Here is a 22,554-nt window from a genome sequence, read left to right on the forward strand (position 1 = left end):
ACATTTCAAAATATCACTGTCCCGGTCACAAAAGCAAAGTTTGTGGGGAATAATAGCCATTTTCTATACTTTTGAGGCATAAGCAATTAGCAAATAACACTTACTACCCAGGAACTATTTTTTTTGTTACACAGTGTTAACATCATCAGGGGGTAGAGCTTCATCTATCAGTGAATACATCTTGACCACGGTCCCCATGGTCACTCGCCTGTGGAATCGACGGGCTGATCCCCAGGAGTCATTGCTGCACAGATGGTCGAAGCCTCCTGGCACTTCTGGTATTTGCAGTCTGCATTCAACCAAACCAGAGAGCAAATCACAGAGGGGACCACAAAATGGATCAGAGAGCAGATCACAGAGTAGATCAGTGAGTGGCTCACAAAATAGATCAGAGCAGATCAGTGAGTGGATTACAGACCGAAAAGTGCATTACAGAGTAGATCATAAAGAAAATCATAGAGAAGTTGACAGAGAGGTTGACAGAGTGGAGTGCAGATCAGATTAGACTCAACAACCAAATACCGGATGGATCAATGCGGTTCTATACATTGCAGGGGCCACCATTGATCATATTTGCTTAGTTTTTATGGGACTGATTACAGGTGTTAAGACGCGTCCTCTGGTCTAACACCTTTTGAGACTAGGCTCCAAAGAAAGCTGTCTCTGGTGTGGACCAATCAGTTTCAAAGACAATGTATATATTATCAGAGTATGTTTTGTTTGCATTCTGACCACAAGTATTGTGTTTAATGCAGACATGATTCCTTGTAAACGGTTTCAATTAGGTGTTTTAACATCTTAACACCTGTTTTGTTGGCAGAAAAAAGGGGAAAACCTATTCTCATTATGAAGGTCCTTAATGATTTTGATGAGAGTTATAGGACCCCGAAAATGCAAAGAACAACACAGAGCCCTGGCCTATTGATGGTATCATAGGCCTTGACCAGGTTAATACAGCAGAGATGTAGGTTCTATTATAATTCCTTACACCTCTGCTGTAGCAGACAGACAGAGAATATGGCATGCATGTTTGACTTCCTCAGTCTGAAACCACATTGGGGCTCCATAAGTCTCTCCTCAGCCTGCCTGGCAAGGGGCCGATGTTGAATAATTCTTGTCAGGACCTTTCCTGGTCTCACACTGAGGGAGATGCCCTGGTAGTTGTTAGATCGAGTGCGGTCTTCCGTCTCAAAGAGGGGGACCACAAATGCATCCTTCAAATCCTGTGGAAGCCGTCCTGCGATCCACACCATTATAATGATGTCCTATAGGGCAGCCTTTAGACAAACACCACCTTCCCTCAGCAGTTTGCTTGAGAGATCTCAATAGATGGGCACATAAGCCAGCCACTCACAGTGAGTAGCTACACACAGACATCAATACCTGCCATTCGACACTAGGTAATGATGATGTCACTATGACGCCTGTGCTAGGCCAGGTGCACTTTGAGGCCACGTGAAGTATCAAAGGCTCACTGACAGGAGGTCACGGGACAAACCCAGGTGCAATGGGTTGACCGACTGAGATGACTGGTAGATGTACCAGCTGTGCCCCCGACTGTGCCAACTTTCAGCATTTTAGCCACTCCACACGTTATTGTGAGCGTTGCTCCTCTGCCCTCCATTGTTGTTGGAGGGCGACTGCTTCCAACTGACCAGTAGTGTCCTTCATGAGCCTCCCCATAGAGGCCAATCTTGACACTGCTGGTGTCAGTCTTCGGCAAGTCCACTCAGCTCCACTTCCTCCCATACCACATGAGTCGATTTCTTCTCCAGCCTGTGTCATGCCCGTTTACCCCCCTCTGTCCAGCCAAACAGAGACTGCTTAGATATGTGGTGGTTCGGAATGCTGGCTACATGACCCAGCCAAGGCAGCCTTGCCTGCCGGAGGAGCTCACCGATGGGAATGTGTCCTGATCTTTCAAGGACTTGTGAGCTCCTCACACAATCCAGCCTGGTCAAACCCAGAATAGATCGTAGACAGGCTAGCCTGGTTGTTTCTAACTGGCGCAGATGTTCCATTCGACGGGTCCACGTTTCACAAGCATAGAGAAGGGGGGGGGCATAACTTTGTCCGAGAAGACCCAAAGCTTCGTGTGGAGTGACAGATTAGGTAGCTTCCACACAGCATTACACAGCCAGATGAAAAAAATGCTGCCTGATGTCAAACCGGAGCTGGACACACACAGACAATCATAGACAATTACAAATATCCCACATATAGCCTTAACAGACTGTCAAAGCAAGTACTATGAGGAAACATCTGTGAAGGACAGCATAGAACCGAGGAGGTGTTTGACCAGCACCACGCCCGGCCAACTTTTTATCTCCGCAGTGGCTATGTTTACACATCGCATCAGGTACTCATTTGAGGTTGGGTTGACCTAGGGGAGGCCCACGGCTGCTTCAGATAATCGTCATTTGTCTTGTGCTGTGAGCGGGAATTGAACTCGGGTCGCCAGCTTCGTAGAGCAGCACGCTAACGCTGCACTACCGCTCCCCACTCGCACACACAAACACACTCGCACACAAACAAAGACGCACACAGGCTGTTATCTGACCGTGAATGGTCTTGAGTGAGAATCCACACTTCCTTTCCACCTCCACATCATTGGGGCCACCTGCAAAAGCACGACAGGAATTTACTGGGTTCAGTCTGGCGTAGGAAGAAGTAGCCAACTCCTGTGAGTTGGTGGGTGAGTGAGGGTGTGGATGAGTTGGTAGATGCGTTGGCGAGTGGTTTGGTGGCTGAAGGAGTGAGTGGGTAAGTGAGTGGATTAGTAGGTAGGTGAGTGAGCGAAATAGTGAGTGGGTGAGCGAGTGAATGGGTGAATGAATGTGTGAGTGAGTGAGTAAATGAGTGACTGGGTGAGTGTGTGAGAGAGTTGGAGAGTGAGTAAGTGGGTGAATGAGTCAGTGGGTGAGTGAGTAGATGAGTGTCTGAGTGAGTGAATGCCTGAGTGAGTGTGTGGATGCATTGGGTGACATCATCACAACTACCTGGACCACAAGCAACTGGACTGGAGTGATTGAAAGGTATTGGCCAGATCAGCTCAATATTAATGGAGGCTGCTAGACATCTGTGCAGCCCATGGGCTTGTAATTACCACACACACTGCTCCAGCATTGGCGCATCAACACAACATTGTGGATGCACGCTGCTTCCAAGCAAGAACATTTGCTGGACTACATTGTTATGGAACAGCAAATGTGGGCCAATGTCCTTGACATCAGGACCTACCATGGAGCTGATCTGCGCTTGTCACATGCGCTTGTCATTTTCCCACTGCAATGGTGGGTGTCCACCTAGGACCCCCATTTATACCCGCAGTGGCCTGGTCTTAGCCAACTGCTGATGAAAGTTACAAGTGAGAATCTCGTTATCACTTGCAAATAGGGTTGGCATCGTCCCCCACCTCCTGCCTACTTCCTCCTCCCTACCTCCTGCTCACCTGTCTTCTTAAACGTTTCAGCATGTGCGAGTCGGATGGTGAGGACGAAGAGGGTGAGGAGGAGGTAGGCAAGGAGTTGGTTTGGAAGAGGAGACGCCATGGAGTCCTGAGGTCCAGTTGCTTGTGTCGGCGATTCTGAGGTCGGTAGGAGGAGGTGGAGATTGAATGGGTAAACAGAGAGAAGTAGAGGGGCAACATCATCACAGTCACCACCATCATCACTACCATCATGACCATCATCACCCACCACCACTATCATTGCTAGTACCATCTACACCACGATCACCACCACCCATCAACACCACCACCATTGACACCACCATCACCACCATCTTCACCATCACCATGACCACCATCACCATCATGACCATCATCACCACCACTGCCATGACCATCAACATAAACTCACACAGACACCAACAGAGTCACAGAGAGGCATCGAAGTTAACACGTAGTGGGCTTTCACAACCAATATTATCCATAATGATAAATATATATTAGGTTAGATCGTGTAAATATAAATGTGTGGCTAACCAGCATCACTACCACTCGACAGAGCCACCTAGAAAGGGCTTTCCACGTAAAAAAATGTGCCAATTAATTACTACTTCAGCACACTGGTTGTATGTTGGAAAGTAAACCCCTTTGTAAATTTAACACGTTGGCTTTCGCGACCAGTATTATTCATAATAAAGGATTTAGGGTTAGATCGCGTTATTATAAATGTGTTGCAACCCTCCACCACCCGACACGGCCAATCAGTAAAAAATGTGTCACGTTAACAAATTGCCAATTAGTTACTTCTTCAGCCCACCGGTTTGTTTGAAGAGTGAATTGACAACATTTTTAATTTGAGTACGACGTTTCGCAATTAGTTACTTCTTCAGCCCACCGGTTTGTTTGAAGAGTGAATTGACAACATTTTTAATTTGAATACGACGTTTCGCTGGTAATTACATCCAGCATCTTCGAGCGATTTACCAGAATAGTGAAGCCATCCACCTGCTTCCGGTCTTAAATAGTGCAGGATAACGTCATCATTGTTGAACCCCATCAGGTTTCGAGATCAGAGGTGGAGGTGGGGGGGTATTGCAATTATGTAATACAGTAGATCAGTAATCAGCCACTTAGAATGTGATTCCTCTATAAGGAGGTGGGGGGGTATTGCAATTATGTAATACAGTAGATCAGTAATCAGCCACTTAGAATGTGATTCCTCTATAAGGAATTGCAATATGCATTGGGTATCTATACATATAAATGCCTATCTTTATGTGATGAACGCTGCACTTCCCATCGTTTTCATGCAGAGGGCGCATAGGTGTGAACGACAGAGGCGCACGGACAGACGTTCGATTACGTTGGAATCGATCTGTAGAAGAGGCGATTCGGTGTTGATTCCCAGAATCTACTTGGCCCCAACCGACACGACTTTGCCATTTGTTTTGCGACCACGACAATGACCATTCTCCCCGCATACGCTATCTTAATCAACAAGTCGCAGGGAAAGACGTTCGATTACGTTGCAAAGCGCACTACTGTATCTATCTTTGTGTGAAGCATATGATAAACACTTGCGAGAGAGAGAGAAGAGCGAGGAGATGCCAATGAGATGCGGCCCACTCTTCTCTCTCTATTTGCCTTCATAATGTTCCTTAAAGATGTTTTCACTTTCAGTAACAAATTATGGACGAGGACGAAGATCCCTTCGCAAAAAAGCGTCGAAAGGCTGGAGTTGCTCGAGAGAATTCGTGCAGCACATTGTCAATCTCAACAATGTTACATCAATCGACAAATTGCTGAGCAATCCCAGTCGCGGCGTGAAGCAGATACCGCAGCCCATTGACTTCGAATCGCGGCTGAAACTCATGAACAATCGCAGTCGCGGCGTGCAGCTTTCGTTCAGAGTAAGCGCTTAGTTACAGAGCGTCAGAGACAAGCGTTCTGCAATGAAGCCATAAATTTCGACAACACTCGAGTAGAGGCGCACAATTGCAGTCCAATGAACATCATCTGCCAGTTCTGCGGCTCGAGGAATTTCATCTTAGAACGCCCTGTTGATCGGAAATTCACTTCGTGCTGCCGTAAGGGCAAATTAAAGTTGGCAAATCAAAAGGACATCAACGGAGTTGAGCTGGAATATCCTGAGTTTCTCCACGCATTGCTGACTGACCAAACTCATCCGAATCACGCTCACTTCCACGATCACATATAATCCTACAACAGCGCAGTTTCCTTCGCGTCGATGGGAGCGAAGATCGTCGATTTGCCAGGACAAGGCCCATATGTCTTCAAGGTCCACGGCCAGACATATCACCGCACATCTCATTCCGTTGGTCAGCATGGTGCTGAGACGTGATCATCAGTCAAATCAACGACGATACAACGCACCAACATCAAACGAAGTCGCGACGGTCTTCGTCAACAAGGATGGTGAGCCGCCATTCTAGCGTGACATTCGCATCTACCCGAGGAATCCACAGAATCTCAATCAGCAGTTCATCAACCTCAATATTTTGAGTCCCAACATGGATCCCATGACGTACACGATTCTGTATCCGTACGGCGAGGCCGGATGGAAACCGAACTGGCAGTGCGAAACTTACGAGGGAGCACAACTGAATAGAGTTCGGAACAATGTCAGCATGCTTCAGTGGAAAGCAGCTCTAACGGCAATTCAAGACAACTTCAATCCAGTCATGAGTGCCGGAAAGCTGACTCAACAATGGTTGGTGGATTCGTACCTGCAAGTCGAGGCAAACAATCTCAACTACAACCGCCAAAATCAACAGCGATTGTGAGCACAGCAGTACCAAGGTCTCGCAGACCACGTCGCAAACTTAGCCCAAAACGCAAACATTGCAGCTGGCGTTGCAGTCATCCTCCATTTGAGCTTCGAAGGATCGCCGAGAAACATGCGCGAGCAATTCTGCGATGCAATGTCGATCTTTGCGAGATGGGGTGCACACCTCTTCATAACATTTACCGCAAATCCAAGCTTACCAGATATCACCGACAACCTTCGACGAGGCAAGCAGCCATCAACTCGACCCGACTTGGTAGCACGTGTATTCAAAATCAAGTTGGATGCTCTGATCGATGATCTGACCAAACACGGCGTGCTTGGAGAATGAAAAGCGCACGTCTACACCATCGAGTTCCAGAAGCGGGGTCTTCCGCACGCCCACATATTGGTGACTCTGCGAACTCAGGACAAGTTCACAACTGGCGAACAGATCAACCAGTTTGTGTGCGCCGAAATTCCAACGCGGGACCATCCACGACTGTGTGAGATTGTCACGAGATGCATTATGCACGGTCCGTGCGGCACTGCAAACCCACGCGCACTCTGTATGAATGACGGAAAGTGCAGCAAGGAGTTCACAAAAGTTTTCAACAACACCACAATCCCCAATGTGACTTTCACCATCTGACCCTGTTTTTGTCCGATGTATGAGCGTCTTGATGAGAGATGATTTGTGTGCTGGGTGATGATGCGAATCTGCATTCAGATAGGCATCAGTGTGCGTTCTCTTTCGGTTGACGCTGTGTGTTATTTTATCATTTTGACCGCCTCCAAGCAAAATATACAGGAAGGGGAGTGTGTTGTTCACCTCCATTTCCATGGTGAACTGGATAGGCGGGTTTTGTGCATTGAGATGATTTAAAAATGCATTTAGTGTATCTTGAGCATTTGGCCAGACGATCAAAGTGTCATCGACATATCTAAACCAAAAAGATGGTTTTAATGTACTTGAGGCAAGTGCTTTTGTTTAAAAGTTTTCCATGTACAGATTTGCTAAAGCAGGAGACAAAGGAGAGCCCATTGCTGCTCCTTCCTTTTATTTAAAGAAGTCACCACTCCATAAGAAATAAGTGTTATTTAGACAATGGTCAGCTAGTTTTGGAATATCTTCTGGTAAACGTGTCTTATTTACTAGTGTATCAAGTAATTTAAGTGACTCATTAACTTTAACGTTAGTGAATAGAGAAATTACATCAAAACTCACCAGAATATCATTAGGGTTAAGATTAATATCTTTAATCACATTCACAAGATGTTCTGAATTTCTTATTAGTGAAGATGCCCTACCGATGTAGGGCTGTATTTGTTTAGTTACATATTTTGGTTATTTATATGTGGCAGAGCCTATTGTACTTACTTTGGGTCGTAATGGGATACCGATTTTATGAATCTTTGGTAGCCCATATAATCTTGGTGGTTTTGAGGCCCGTGGCTTAATTTGATATTAATCAGTCTTGGGGATTAATGCATTTGCAATTATTGCAGAAGTCTTCGTTATAAAGTATTTTTAGGATCTCGTTTAATTTTAATATATATCTTCCTCCAGTAAATCTTTAATTTTATTATCATAATCAGTTTGAGACATCACTACAGTACTGCGGCCTTTATCAGCTGCCAGAATTTGAATTTCTTTATTTAATCGAATCTCTCTTAAGGCTATTGCTTCGCCAAAGCTAATATTTATTTTTGGTATTTAGCTCTTCTCAATTATTTTGGCAACCTCGTGTCCAGTCTTATCTGCCTTGTTATGTGGAAGATGTCTTACCGCTGATTCCACCTCGGCAATTATCTCATCTACTGGAATTGTGCGTGGGGCAATGACAAAGTAAAGGCCTTTAGAAAGGACAAAAATCATGTCGCTGGTTAAATCACCAAGATTGTATGGGCTACCAAAGATTCATAAAATCGGTATCCCATTACTACCCACAATAGACTCTGGCACGTGTAAATTAGCAAAATATGTAACCAAATACAGCCCTACTTCGGTAGGACATCTAAATGTATAAGAAATTCAGAACATCTTGTGAATGTGATTAAAGATATTAAAATTATTTGGGTCTTTCGTTAAAATCACATAGATAGGTTAAATTTTGTTATAAAACACTATGACGTTTTTATCGCAACACAAGAAATCATCATCAGGTGGAGAAAAAAATGGGGGTAAGCCTCTAAATTCAAACTTTGTGTAAAGGTTTAAAATGGGCGTAGCCAAAGTGTCAGAACGGAGTGGGCGGGGCACAGGAGCCCTGGGGCAGCATGGGCGGATAAGGTTATGTTCATGTGAGAGATTAAAATACGGTGAACCTTGGAGAGTGCAGCATGAGCGAAGAAGCTAATGTTAATGTGAGGGATAAAAAACTGGTGAGCCTTGGAGAGTGATAAAATGGAAACATCACGGCCAGTTATGACTTAAACTGGTTGATAACGTCTTTCCAGTGATTGCTGAGTTTGTACCCATCCTCTCAGTTGAAATTGTGTCTATGTCTGTATATATGGATGGCTTCATGAATGAATTATTGTTGATAGCTAGTGGGCTTGTAAAGTACCTTCGTCTTAGAGAAATCGATTTCGTAAGAGCCAACCGCATTAAAACAATGATCAGCCAAAACCAAAGTATTTGTCCTACCGTGTTTCAGATCTGCATTATGCTCACGAACACGGTCCGAGACATGTCGCTTAGTTTCCCCAATGTAACTACTGCTGCAGACACAGCTTAGTTTGTAGGCGCCGGGGTATTGCATGTCAAGGATCTCATCCTTCACAGATGGTATCAGATCACAATTTTTACGTATTGCGTTAAATCGACCTGGATGTTGTGTTTGCTCATCATTTTGGAAATCTTTTTGGTGACTACTGCTATGTATGGCAAGGTGATGGCTTTGATTGGGTCCTCAGATGGTTATTCCCCAACAGTTGGGCTGATTGCTTTATGGATTGTATAGTCTGAATATCCATTCGACTTGAGAGCTTGGTGTACATGTTCCAGTTCACTGGCTAGGTGATGGTCGGAGATACATCGAGCTCTATGGTGTAGAGTTTAATGAGGGAATTCTTCTGGGATGTATGGTTTTGGGAGTCAGCTTTTAGGTATTTTTAAATCATCTCAGTGCTCAAAATCCGGCCATCCAGTTCACCATGGAAATGGAGGTGAACAACACACTCCCCTTCCTGGATATTTAGCTTGGACGTGGTCAAAATGTTAAAATAACACACATTATCTACCGAAAGGGAACGCACACTGATGCCTATCTAAATGCAGATTTGTATCATCACCCAGCACAGAAATCCTCTCTCATCAAGACGCTCATACATCAGGCAAAAACAGTGTCAGATGGTGAAAGTCTTAGGAGCGAGATTAAACATGTAAAACATAGCACTGCGATTGAATGTCTACAATAATGCTCAAATTAAAAAAGCATTGAATGGCAAATCAAGACCGAACAACAATATTGATGAAAGTGATCAGATTATCAAAACAATTAAAATACCATATATCTCGGGAGTTGCTGACAAATTAGAAGGTGTATTTCGGATCAGTTGCTTTTGCAGTAAATACTATTAAGGACAGACGGGAGGTAACATTAGCATAAGACTAAAATAATACTAAATGAATATTAAATTATCTCAAACACAGCTGTCAGCAGTGGCAGAGCATGCTTGCCAACAAGGATATTCAATTGATTTTGATAACGTTGAAGTGTTCTGCAAAACTAATTATTACTGGCCAAGACTAATTAGAGAATGAATAGAAATTCAGAAGAATACAAAGAATTTAAACCGCTGTGATAGCTACAGACTCAGCGAAGCCTGGACGCGTATTATTAAGTAATACACAATACGTATTCCAATTCCTTATAGAGGAGTCACATGCTAAGTGGCTGATTACTGATCTATTACATAATGGCAATACCCCCCCCACCTCCGCCTCTGATCTCGAAACTTGATGAGGTTCAGCGTTTATGACGTCATCTTGCACTATTTAAGACCGGAAGCAGGTGGGTGGCTTCATTATTCTGGCAAGTCGCCCGAAGATGCTGAATGTAATTACCAGCGAAATGGCGTACTCAAATTCTAAATGTTGTGGATTCACTCTTCAAACACTCCAGTGGGCTAAAGAAGTAACTAATTGGCGTTTTGTTAACGTGACACATTTTTACTGATTGGCCGTGTAGGGTGGTGGAGGGTTGCGACTCTTATAATAACGCAATCTAACCCCCTTGTAAATATCATGGGTTTACTGTGAAGAGATACATAGCGATGCAACATCATCACCATCAACACCACGATCGCCATCACCATCACCACCATCATGACCATAAACATAGACTCACAAAGAGACCCACAGACCCACACATACCCCCATAGTCCCACAGAGATACCTCTTGACTCGTACAGAGACCCACGGGCTCGTACAGATATCCACAGACTCACACAGACCCATAGATTTAAATTGAGGCCCACAAACTCACATTGAAATCCATAGACTCACGCAGAGACGCAAATATTCACATAGAGATGCATTGACTGACAACGGAGACCAATATACGTAAATAGTGACTGATAGATGTAAATCGAGGCCCATACACTCACAAACATACCCCAAGACTCACATAGATACAAAGCGACTTACATCGATTCCCTAAGACTAGCATGACACTCATAGACTCACGTTGAGATCCAGACTCACACAGAGACCTGTAGAGTTACATCGGAACTCCGAGACTCGCATAGGGACACAGACTTAAAACGAGACCTATTGACTCACATAAGGACCCATAGACGAACAGAGATACCCACGGGGTATCTCGCACGGGGACCCTCAGACTCGCAGAGACTCACACAGAGACAGGCAAACTGACATGGAGACACACCGACTCGCACGGAGACAACCTGACGCACACAGACATAGAGACTCACATGGAAAGCCATAGACTCACAAACTCACGTTCAGATGTATAGACTGGCATTGAGATCCATAGACGCATACAGAAATTAATAGACTCGCATGGAGACCCATAGACACTCTGAGACTGAGTAAACTACCACATGTAGGCTAGGAATCTCAATAAAAAGTGCTTTTAATTTGACACATTCCATCAGCCACACGAGAATAAAAAACCTAAATCTCACTCAATCTCAGCCCTCTCACTCACTTACCCACCACTTCTCATCTGGCGCCTCAGTAAAAAGATGCACACATGCTGAGAAACGTTCAGGGGATTTCCAAAAATCTCCCCCGATCTTGCGCAGCTATTCTGGTCATTGGACTTTCCCGTGAGACCGGACCACGAGCACAGAGGTAGGCGATCCAATTCGCATGAATAGGGTGGGTGGGGTGGGGTTGGGTTGGGTTGGGTGGACGGGCAGGTGGGTGGAGGTGGGTGGGGTGGGGTTGGGTGGAGGTGGTCGGGCAAGTGAGTGGGGGACGGGGTGTTGTGATGTGTGGTAGAGATCACTCTTACTTGGGGAACAGGATAGAGGAAACTAATTTGCAGTCGTGCGTGCTTGGGCATGTGTGTGGGTATGTGGATATTTGAGCGAGTGAGTGAGTATGTTATTGGGTATGTGAGTGGTGTTTGTTATATGCCATTTCCAAAAAAAAATATTTAAAAATGTATTAAGAGTGATTTTGCATATTTAATGAATAGTTCTCTTTTTCATATATCTGGATTTGGCACGTTAGGCCTGTGAACTCCTCTCTTTAGAAAACAAAGACCAGAGGAGCACCCCCTGCTGCTTCGGCAGTGTTCCTCACACAAAGGAGACAGTATCTGGAGGTTAATTATCTACAAGTCTTGGCTTGAAAAAGTTGTAAAATTTTGATTGACCACCACCTCATACGAATAATTTCAAACTAGCCTTTTGCCCGTCCTCGGACTGAAGCTGTAATAATTACGAAAAAATTGATCAGAGTATAATTGTATCTTGTGTAAATTTAATGGCAGTGAATCTGGCACAAAACTGTCATAAAACACCTCACTTCATGTCACTGTAGCACTGTATTTAACTCACTTTCAGTTAGTTCCAAATCACTGCTCTGATACTTTATTCTCTTCTGCTTTCGCTCGCTGGGGTTGTAATCAATTTGAATTCGATACAATGTGTGGAAAATCACGGAGAAATTTTGCTATTTTATAATAATGTAGAAGCAAAACTTTGACTTCCCTTTTATTTCAAGTGCTGAATAAATAAATAAAGACACCAAATACACTCTGTTGCTGCGTATAATAAAAATGTTTCTCTGCTCGATCTGGGGGAGGGCAAAAATCCACCCGCTCATGATTATTCATGAGGGGGGAGCCTCTTTTGCAGTAACATCACGTACGGATATAGCACTGTGCTGCGTAGATTTTTTTTTTACCGTCACTTTCTGTAAAGAAACGTCATCATATTTGAAGCGACTTTGCAAAAAAATATCTTTCCACTCGATTTTCCGCGTGAGTGTAAAAATCCACCTGCGCATGATTATTTATTATTAATGACGGGGGTTGCGGCATGTGGTGTGACGTCACGCGCGTTACACATTTCTGGGCTATTATATTTTCAAATATCATGGTATTAAACGTTAATTTGATGATATAATATACTGTAATGTGATGATGATGCAGCTCAGGTCAAACGGTTTATCGTGATATTTTTGCATACTTCTTTATAACAATTACTATTCTGCCATACTGTCTGGGATTAGCAGATAAAACCTAATGATAATGCAAGAGGTACGACCCAAGCCACACCCAACCGCCTTTGTCTTCCCAGTGGCAATCTTTTACATGCCAGACCAGTTATTCATGTTTAGGCTGAATCGACCTAAGGAGAGAGTCATAACCACCACTGTATTGATTGAGGGAGAATCTAACTGGATAAACTAGGCTCTGCAGAGAGGACACAAAGTTGAAACCCAGAGAGAGAGGTAGGCCATTCCCATGCCACGTGGATAAGAGGAAATTCCACAAAAAACGTGACCACAGCCATACACTACATCCGGGGGTCTACTTCTACGAGTCAAAAAGCCACACCAGGGGAAATTAACAACATCTGTGCTCACACAATCTTGGGATAACCTCTGGAGGGTGGGGAGTTTTATCGGGGTTATGACATCAGGTGTCAAAATGTCCAGCCAGCCAGAACAAAGGGGCAACTAGGCTGACCAGATCAATGCAAGGGGCGTGATAGGGGGAGGAGTTTTGGGCTTTTGGTGCGTCTTAGGGAAGAAGTCTCTATACAACAATACTAGCGGGAAGTACCCAGCGTTGCCCGGGCAAAAAAGACACACACATATCGACTTACACACACACAGACATCGACCACCACACACATCGACCTACACGCACACAGATATAGACTCAAACACATAAATCGACTCACACACACACATCGACTTATACAGCAATCCCCAATGATGCGACAGCTAGAGCAATTTTCTCCCTCTGGCGAACCTTAGCAAGGAGCAGGTTGAGAGCAAAGGTCTTCCCAGTACCGCCAGGTGCATCAAGGAATAAACGGACTCCGTTTTTAGTCTCAATGTCTTCCAAGATTTTCGTGTAGGCTTCTCTTTGTGCATCCAATAGCTTTGGTTAATTTTTCTCAATACATTTAAGAAGCTCTAAACCATCATAGGATATTTCACGTAGGATCTATTGAGCAAGGACATGCAGGTTGTCCCTGTAGGGCGTTGGTAGTCCCATAGACGTGAGGTATTTTATACCAATGGAGTGCAGTTTGTCCTCAAGGCGGATGAGGGCCTGTTTGAAGATGATATCAGAAAAGTTGACGTCGAGGTTTGGATTTTCTCGTTGAGCTCGGTGGAGGATGTCCTCACTCATGCCCTCTTGGTATTTTTGCCAGAGTCCCATGGGGTTAGATGGGCTACAAACTTGAAGATTTATGCAGAAGAACAATCTCAGTTGAGAGGGGTAGTGACCAGAGGTGTGGACTCGAGTCATGTGACTTGGACTCGAGTCAGACTCGAGTCATGAATTTGATGACTTCAGACTCGACTTGGACTTGCATAACAATGACTTTGTCCCACCTCTGAGGTGTGGACTCGAGTCATGTGACTTGGACTCGAGTCAGACTCGAGTCATGAATTTGATGACTTCAGACTCGACTTGGACTTGCATAACAATGACTTTGTCCCACCTCTGGTAGTGACTAACAGAAGCTTCTGTCATAGCTCTGTCAAGATGCCGATCATTCTCAAGAATTCCACAAAGATTGCAACCTTCCCTGTATGTTTTCTAGACAACTCTACTCACTGTTTTGAGGTCTTGAAATATGTTGGTCCTTTGACAACATGGAGAAGCATTTGGAGAAAGTAACACTCCTGATTCTGGGATTAACTCTTCGTAAAGCATGGAAATCACCGTGAGCAGCACGTCGCTTCCATTTTTTAGCACTCCATGTATAGTAGGAGGGAACTTCATGGTAGAGCAGGTTTGCAGCAAATGGGTAACTTTGGCACAAAACAAAGAACGCCATCAGGGTGGTATCTTTTGGAGCCAGGGCCTGTTGGGCATTTCCTTCAGTGATGTAGATGCGTTGACCATTTTCGATGTGAACTGCCAAATGGATGACTGTGGGGGAATGCTCATGGATGGGGAAGCCAATAATCTCCAAATGGCCTCATTGCTGCTGATGTATCTTCCTTGGACAACATGTTTAACCTCATCCACACTTTGTCCCTCTTTTGTAAGGCAAAGACAGCCATGTCAAAGCCTTTGTTGATGTATTGGCAAACATATTTGATGGTTTTCACAGAATTGCAGAATTATACCTTAAGGTGTGCAACGAAGATCTTGCACAGAAGAGGGCAGCAGCGAACCATCCACCGGTTGTCAACCTTAATTTGAGATTTAGTGCCAGGTCTGAGCGTTGTTTCAAATCCACCATGCTCAGTATTTCTGCGACGATATAGAGGATAGCCATCACGGACCGACTGAGTGTCTTTCAATAAGTTTCGTGGATACTTCTTGGTACACCTGTGGTCTTGCCGTCATATCACTGGTATTGTCAGGGGGTACTTAAGGGGGACCCCGTGACATGAGCGGGGTCGTTGTGGGAGCCCGGGAGTGTGGATCTGCTGGAAGAGGTCTCGAAGAGATAGCCAAGAGTAGAGCTCGAAGAAGGCTGTAAGAACCAGCAGATAGTGAGTATGGTTCTTCTCTCCTCAGCCGGACGGTGTTGGATGCGCCCCAAGTGTAGAGTACACCTACCTCTGGGGTGAGTTTAGAGTGTGCTTATTAACAGTCAGTGGTGTTAACGTTATAAAAACGCCACTTTTTTATAATTTTCTTGCTGTGTTTTTCACACCTGATGACGATTGCTTTATTGCAGTCGAAACGTCGTGACAATTTTATTGTTTTAGATTTTTATTATTTTATTGTTTCCCTTCTACGTGACTTTACCGAAAGAACCAAGAATATGAATCCCTGCAGTCACGAAAGCTTTAAATTGAAATTTAACTTGCATTAATTTTTTCCCTTATCCATAGCAAAATGTGAGCATGAGGAAAACGACGTTTTTGGCACTCAATGGTGTGCAAGTTACTGCTTGTCTTTCCAAAGACGCTGCCTTTGTTAGTCGTAATATGCATCATGAGGTCATCAACTTTGAGTTTAAAGACCGTTGCTAAGATGGCATGTGTGTCTGTTGGCTTTTGGTATGGATACAGCTCAATCTGGATCTCCTTCCATTTCGGATTGCAAGTGAAGGTGATAAAGAGATGGGGCCTGCCATCTGGGCGGTTGTACATAATGGCATCCTGAGTCTTTTCATGCATGTAGCTTGGTCCGTGACTTTACCGAAAGAACCAGAGAGTATGGAAAGCTTCAAATCAAAACTTAACCACCTCTACGGAGAGGGCTTCCACACAACTATGAGATCTTTTAACAGACTGCGAGCAAGAAGGCACACCTGATCGAGTTGCTCACCTTTCTGAATATATGCTGCAACAACAAGGTAATACCGATCACCTTCACACTCATACCTGCTGTGGTCGCTTCCCCTAACGCTAAACGGATCTTGTTTAAGGCCAGCCTAGCCCTAAATTAAGAAAAAATGATGCTGCTCCGATTTTAACGTGATAATTTCGACAAGACTCTCTTCCACGACTCTACAAAACTCTTCCCTCCCCCTTCCCCCTCCCGTACCTATATAAAGTCACAACAGCAGATCATTTTCTCACTGATGACGGACGCTTGTGTTGCGACCGAAACGTCGTGTTTCTTTTATAATTTTTTCTATCTACGTGACTTTACCGAAAGAGCCAGAGAGTATGGATTCGTGCAGTCACGAAAGCTTCAAATCAAGGAGGGAGTCTTGTTGACTCCCTCGAATGCGGTGTCGCAGACACCGTCCTTGGTGTTGTATATATTCGGTCTTTAAAATGTTTTTAATGAAATGAAATTTGAACAAGATGTAATTTAATCTAGATCTGAAGTTTTCGTGACTGCAGGGTTCCATACAAAGAACCAAAGATGTAATTTTCCGAAATTATGCAAATGTATGTGATTATGCGAATTATGCATTTTGCTAATTAGAAGGTGTAATTGTATGAAGTTATACAAGTGTATGTAATTATGCTAATGTATGCAATTAGGCTTGGCTTCGTTGTCTCGGGTTGTATTCTCAATCGGGATAATACAATGAAGAAGGTGTAATTGTATGAATTGTATGAAGTTATGAAAGTGTGATGTAATTATGCTAATTAGGCTCGGCTTCGTTGTCTAGGGTTGTATTATCTACGAGGATAATACAATGAAGAAGGTGTAATTGTATGAATTGTATGAAGTTATGCAAGTGTGATGTAATTATGCTGATTAAGCTCGGCTTTATTGTCTAGGGGTGTATTATCAATCAGGATAATACAATGATTCTCGCTTTAACTTTTACTGATTATGTTTTAGTGTTTACAGTATGCCTCAAAATTCAGATCTCTCCGCAGGATGCAGTTCATATAATTAAGATGATTAAGCATGAACTTAGGAAGGCACCACTCAGACTGTTCTGTATTAAGCCACTTTAATATAAAAAACATAACACTCTATTATGCAAACTCTTATGCTCGGAATTGTCAACACAGTACTCTCCGAGATGTCCTACTCATTGATCCGTACATTAACCCTCATTGGTTACGTTTGTTAAATTGGGTAATAGAACAATCGGGAGGAAGCAATCGCGAGCACCTATGGAGGACGGTACGGGACACCACGAGGGTGGTGGGTGGTCAGGACCACGCTCGACCACTTTCGTCTCCCCAGTGTTTTTCGACTTTGCAAAAACAAGATGGCAGTCTTGATGGCGAGCTCCGGTTGTATTGGTTAGCGTGCCGTGTTGAAAATGCTGACCGCTCCACAAAATGACTAACCTGTTGTTGCTTCACATGTTGCTTCTGCTTTCTGTGGTCGCGGGTTCTACTCGCGCTCTTAATCTAATAGACGAAGTGACTGGCGATGGCTGACACTTGTGGTGGTGGTGGTGAGGGGATTCTTTTTTTACCTCATGTATTTTTTCGGTTCTCATATAAACGTGAATATTTTATTTGTTGTACAACACAAGTGGTAGAAAAAAAGCGTTACCTGGGTAGTAACGACGTTAGTAGAAACGACAATAAGAGTGGTTTGACGATGATAAAGGATGAGGAGGATTATGATGAAGAGGAAGAGAGCGTGCGAGCATTACTAGAGCTCCACTTCCTACAGGTTTTGTCAACGTAATTCCTTTTGGTTAAACCATCGGTTAACAAAACAAAAACATACTCGATCAAAATGCAAACTCAACAATGAATGGAGCAAAGTCGAGCATGCGTGACTTCCAATGTTTTGCGATTTACTTCCACGTGGGAACTAAGCGTGACTGTCTTCAGAGGGGGGTGGATTTTTTCCGTAGTATACCAGGAGATTCCGGGTTCCTTAGAGCATCGATGAGATGCTTCTGAATGTAAATGAGGTCTCCATGTGGAGCGTTGCCCTCAACTCCTTCCAGGAGGTCGTAGGCCTTAAGTTACCACTCCCGCCCAGCAGTCTAGCTTCGTGCATCTTAACCACATCACCCCTAAATTTCGATTTAAAGTTTTCGTGACTGCAGGGATTCATCTTCTTGGTTCTTTCGGTAAAGTCACGTAGAAGGGAAATAATAAAATAATAAAACATAATAAAATACAATTCTCACGACGTTTCGGCCACAACGCAAGCAGCCGTCCAACGCAAGCAGCCGTCCAACGCAAGCAGCCGTCCTCAGGTGAAGAACAGATCTGTCGGTAAAAATGATTTTATTATGTTTTATTATTTTATTATTTCCCTTCTACGTGACTTTACCGAAAGAACCAAGAAGACACATCACCCCTGTTCCACGAGTGAACCCGTCATCATCGTGATGGCTTCCTGTCTCTCCGCCCTCTTCGCTGACCCCACTTAGCTTCTCGTTGAGGAACCTGGGAGAAGGGCGCTGTTTTCCTCTGTCTTCTGAGCTCGCAGCTCTTACATTTTCCAGGAGGATTTGTAGACGCTCCCACGGACCTGCTAGGTGGTATATTGTTTCCCTTTGACTGGGGAAGCCAGCGAGGATGAAGCCGGAGATTTGTGTTCCCTGGGGCCCTATTCGCCATGGAGCACGAGGTTGTTGCGGGTAAAATCCCCCAAACCAAGCCACAGGGGTAGGGCCAAGCTGCGCACAAAAGGCCATTGGGCTAGAGGGTTTATAAATTGCCCAAACAGGCAGAAAACAAGGGAAAACCCCTCAATAAATCCGATGGCTAATAAAAAATAAATAAATCGTCTAAAGAAAAAAAGGTAATATAATACACGTGCAGGCTTGTTTTCTATCGTAAGGGTTAGAGAGGTCTCTTTAACGCTGTTCACTCGGCCATGACGTCCCAGAAGTCAAATTAGGACTTTATTAAAAGTAGAGGTAGATTGAATGCTGCTGCGAATGTGAGATGAGAGTCGTTTCAGATGGCGGGGGCTGCCACGGTGACGTATGGCAGTGGCGGTCCTGGTGCTTGGTGTAGGTGAGAGAGGAGGTTTAATTCACGTTGCTTGTAGAGTTTTACCACGAGTTGTAGTGCAGGGTGACAGGAGCAAATAGAGATACGGCAAACGGCTGGAAGTGGAGATGTTATTGCAATGGCATGCATTCTTGTGGGTGATCACGCTGGTGAGGGGAAGTCAGGGCAGGGAGTGAAAGAAGGCAATGGAATCTAACCGAGGATGACACATGGCCACACCAAAAAACACAGACGCTGGAATATGTCTTGATATCGTACGATGTATTTTTATGCTTTAATTGTGCATACGAATGAGAGCCATGTACGTGTTGCGTGCTAAACAAAGTAATGACTCAGCTGCTAAGAACGTGATGTTTTGTTCATCCGTTTTTCTGTGCGTGTTTTGAGACAAGTTCCTTCACGCCACAACGCTGCGCTACGTGATGTTCACGAGGGCGGCATAACCGCACGTTTAGCCAAATGTCGTGACTTGATTATTCTCGCAAAACATTACTTCAGGTTTCACTACCGACGACTAAAGTATAAATAGTCGCTTGAACAACACCTCAGCGCGGGGCTACTGCTGCTGCTATCGACTGCTGCTGCTCTTTCTGTGTCGAGTAGATATCGGTTACAGCCGTCTATAATGGAGCACACGCAAGGATTGGGGTCTTTCCTTTCTCCCTTAAAGGACTACCTGCCCAGCATTGCCACCATCATTACGGGCGTGCTCATGCCCATTCTGGCTGGTGTAGTAGGAGTCTTTTCCCCTCTCCCTGCCTTTCGCTGCCCTTGCACCTCGCCAGAGAATCAACAATATGCATTGCATGCTTTATTTATACCATTTTTTATCATAGTAGCAGTGGCTTTTGCCGTTCAGCAACCCTCAAGTGCAAAAATAATTGCACATATAATGGCATCTTATAGATGGAATAATCGTTGCAGTCGATGTTTTTATTGTTGTTTTATGTGGATTTATGTCGTAATTATAAAAAATGCGACTGTTATATTCGCATCATTTGTTTGGATCATATTGGCTTTCTTCAATAGTGACATTTACATTTGTTACCGATCTGAAACCCTGGATTGGGGCCGTTTCCCGGTGCTTAATTCGAGTTTCTCAAGAATGAGCGAGAAGGAGAGGCGGGACGTGCTGGCCAAGGTTCCATGCGACAATCTGAAGAATCCTTTCACCGGCCTCGTCTCCAACGGCACCGAGCAAGAGATTAAAAACGAAATCGTCGACTTTCTCCGTGCTTCTGCTCAGGTGAGGAGAGGCGACCTGGCTATCACGAATGATATTTCAACGAAGTGGCTAATCATCACGTGGGAAATCATAGCAGCCAAATTCTCTAAACGCATAGAGACCCATAGAGGGAAAACCCTGAAGATCCAGAGGCAAATCCACACGACCACGGGGAGAGAGACTCCAAATATGCAGGTGTCAGGGTTGGGATCTAACCCACGAACTCCTGTATACTACGCAAGGGAGTTAATATCTCACCACCGTGGTGGGCTTCATCCAGTGTCGTCACGGTGGCGAGAAGTTAAGGCCAAATAATATTGTTCTGTAAGAGCTATACAACTATTTGTCACATATGTCCAGTAGCGGCAGGTCAGACATCAATGCAAGAGCACAGTAGCAGTGCACAGTATAGGAAAGGTAAGCAAATGACACAAAGAAATGTTACAAATAAACTACAACTGTTTCTATTTTACGAGGTAAGTCCCACTGCGCTAGAAGCTTCATTTTCACAAGCGACCTGTCCACAAACGATAGCTCAACGAAGCGGCCTATCACATGGAAATGTATAGCGGCCAAGTAATCCAAATAATATCACACACAGGACAAGATCACACAGCAGAAAATAGCTCCCGACTGTGGAAGCTTGGCAGGGCATTCGAGAGCAAGAGTCAAGAGACTCATTGAGGCTTACCTGGGAAAACAAGAGAAATAACAATAATAACATTGCACAATATTGATTTGTAACAATGATGATCCTGGTTATAACCCTGTTTTATTTCCTCTATTTTATTTTCAGAACCATGCATGGGAATTATCTTTAATTATCACTGTAGATGTAATTGTAACATTTCATGCACTGAAAAGATTTCAAAAAAAGTATTCTAAACTCATCGAACGTTCACCTGAGAACAACTATTCAAAGTTTGAGAACCAGTTTATCAAACAGAAGACGGAGGAGCTCTCGAAGCGTTTGGCGGAGGAGAACGTGAACCTCATGTTTGCCCATCTGAATCGCGTCAGGGAGCAAGGGCATGGAAATACCCTCCCAGTCGATTATAAACACGTAAACTGTGGTGAAAGCAGCAGTTCCCTCCACACCTGGGCAAATCAAACAAGGCGAAAGCAACCGCCACAACCGAGTGGCCGAGAGGAGGATGAAAGTTCACCGCTTCTGCCCAGCGGTGACCCGATGCAGGAAGAGGACCAGCACGGGTACCAGGCGGTTTAAGCCCAAAGTCTTGTGGAGGTGGCAGGGGTGAAGGGTTAAGACTGAACTAGAACAGGGGCCGGCAACCTGCAGCTCCGGTGCCACATGCGGCTCTTTAAGTGGCTGCTTCGTGACATTATTGACGTGAATTGAGGCTCTTGAAGTATTGAGTTTGTTTTACCGAATTGGAAAAAAAATGTCTCTTCTTGTTACTTTGGATGCCGACCCCTGTACTAGAATGTCACTATCGTATGAGTGTTCGTTCTCTTTAGAGCTGCATTAACTTGTGATTGCCGAAGGAATACATTTTAAGCTCGCACTCATGACACACAGATTGCTTGCCACAAATACACCACAATACATTGCTGATCTCGTCAAGAAGCATAAACCATCACGTGAACTCCGGTCATCCTCGCAGCGTCTATTGGCTGGCCATCGAACAAAGACGGTCACCGCATCGCACGCTTTCAGATGCACTTATGCAGCCGTCTGGAACGCTCTTCGTTCCGATGATAAGAAGCCACTGGAGCCATGCGCTTTGAAATCATCATCCATATTGAAAACTAATTTCTTTATAACTTCTTTTTGTGTTTGGTTTGTTATCCTTCCCCCAAACCTCCGATTTGAATGGTTGGCTAATTACGGTGCGTAGGAAATTCAACAAACATACTTTCATTATTGCTCTCAATTTTCCCTACTGATTTTGACCATAGCCATAACATTTCCGAGACTATGGCTATGAATTTTCTATGACTGATTATAACTGTAAGCAATATATTGTACTAAAATATTGCTTCGAATGTTTTACGATTATAACTATAACCATAGAATGTACGAGAATACCGCTTTGAATTTTCCATGA

General features: G+C 44.2%; 2 protein-coding genes across 4 annotated transcripts in view; one reads left to right on the top strand and one right to left on the bottom strand.

The window, feature by feature from the left end:
* Positions 1-11,552, bottom strand: part of LOC133359610 (uncharacterized) — a 36,344-nt gene extending 24,792 nt beyond the window's left edge. Inside the window, exons 1-4 of one of the 3 annotated variants that reach the window (XM_061578075.1) lie at positions 11,415-11,552; positions 3,452-3,586; positions 2,561-2,620; positions 209-289 (exon numbers count right to left, since the gene is read on the bottom strand). In XM_061578075.1, coding sequence (XP_061434059.1) covers positions 209-289; positions 2,561-2,620; positions 3,452-3,551 — 241 coding nt within the window. In that variant the 5' untranslated portion in view covers positions 3,552-3,586; positions 11,415-11,552. The remainder of the gene's footprint in view (positions 1-208; positions 290-2,560; positions 2,621-3,451; positions 3,587-11,414) is intronic. The other 2 variants (XM_061578074.1, XM_061578076.1) reach the window with 2 other exon arrangements.
* An 8,260-nt stretch (positions 11,553-19,812) lies between these two features.
* LOC133359508 (uncharacterized) lies at positions 19,813-22,238 on the top strand. The gene is made up of 2 exons (XM_061577925.1): positions 19,813-20,506; positions 21,282-22,238. The coding sequence occupies exons 1-2, from the start codon at positions 19,886-19,888 to the stop codon at positions 21,711-21,713; spliced, it is 1,053 nt and encodes a 350-aa protein (XP_061433909.1). The 5' UTR covers positions 19,813-19,885; the 3' UTR covers positions 21,714-22,238.
* Positions 22,239-22,554: the final 316 nt, after the last annotated feature.

This window comes from Lethenteron reissneri, chromosome 65 (assembly GCF_015708825.2).
Source record: "Lethenteron reissneri isolate LAM-NWPU_2019-01 chromosome 65, ASM1570882v1, whole genome shotgun sequence".
In the NCBI taxonomy this organism is placed as follows: domain Eukaryota; kingdom Metazoa; phylum Chordata; class Hyperoartia; order Petromyzontiformes; family Petromyzontidae; genus Lethenteron; species Lethenteron reissneri.

Excerpts from the sequence above, each read along its gene's own strand:
- LOC133359508 (XM_061577925.1), top strand. The coding sequence starts at position 19,886 with ATGGAGCACACGCAAGGATTGGGGTCTTTCCTTTCTCCCTTAAAGGAC. Across the intron at positions 20,507-21,281 it reads TTCTCCGTGCTTCTGCTCAG|AACCATGCATGGGAATTATC; the intron begins GTGAGGAGAGGC and ends TTTTATTTTCAG.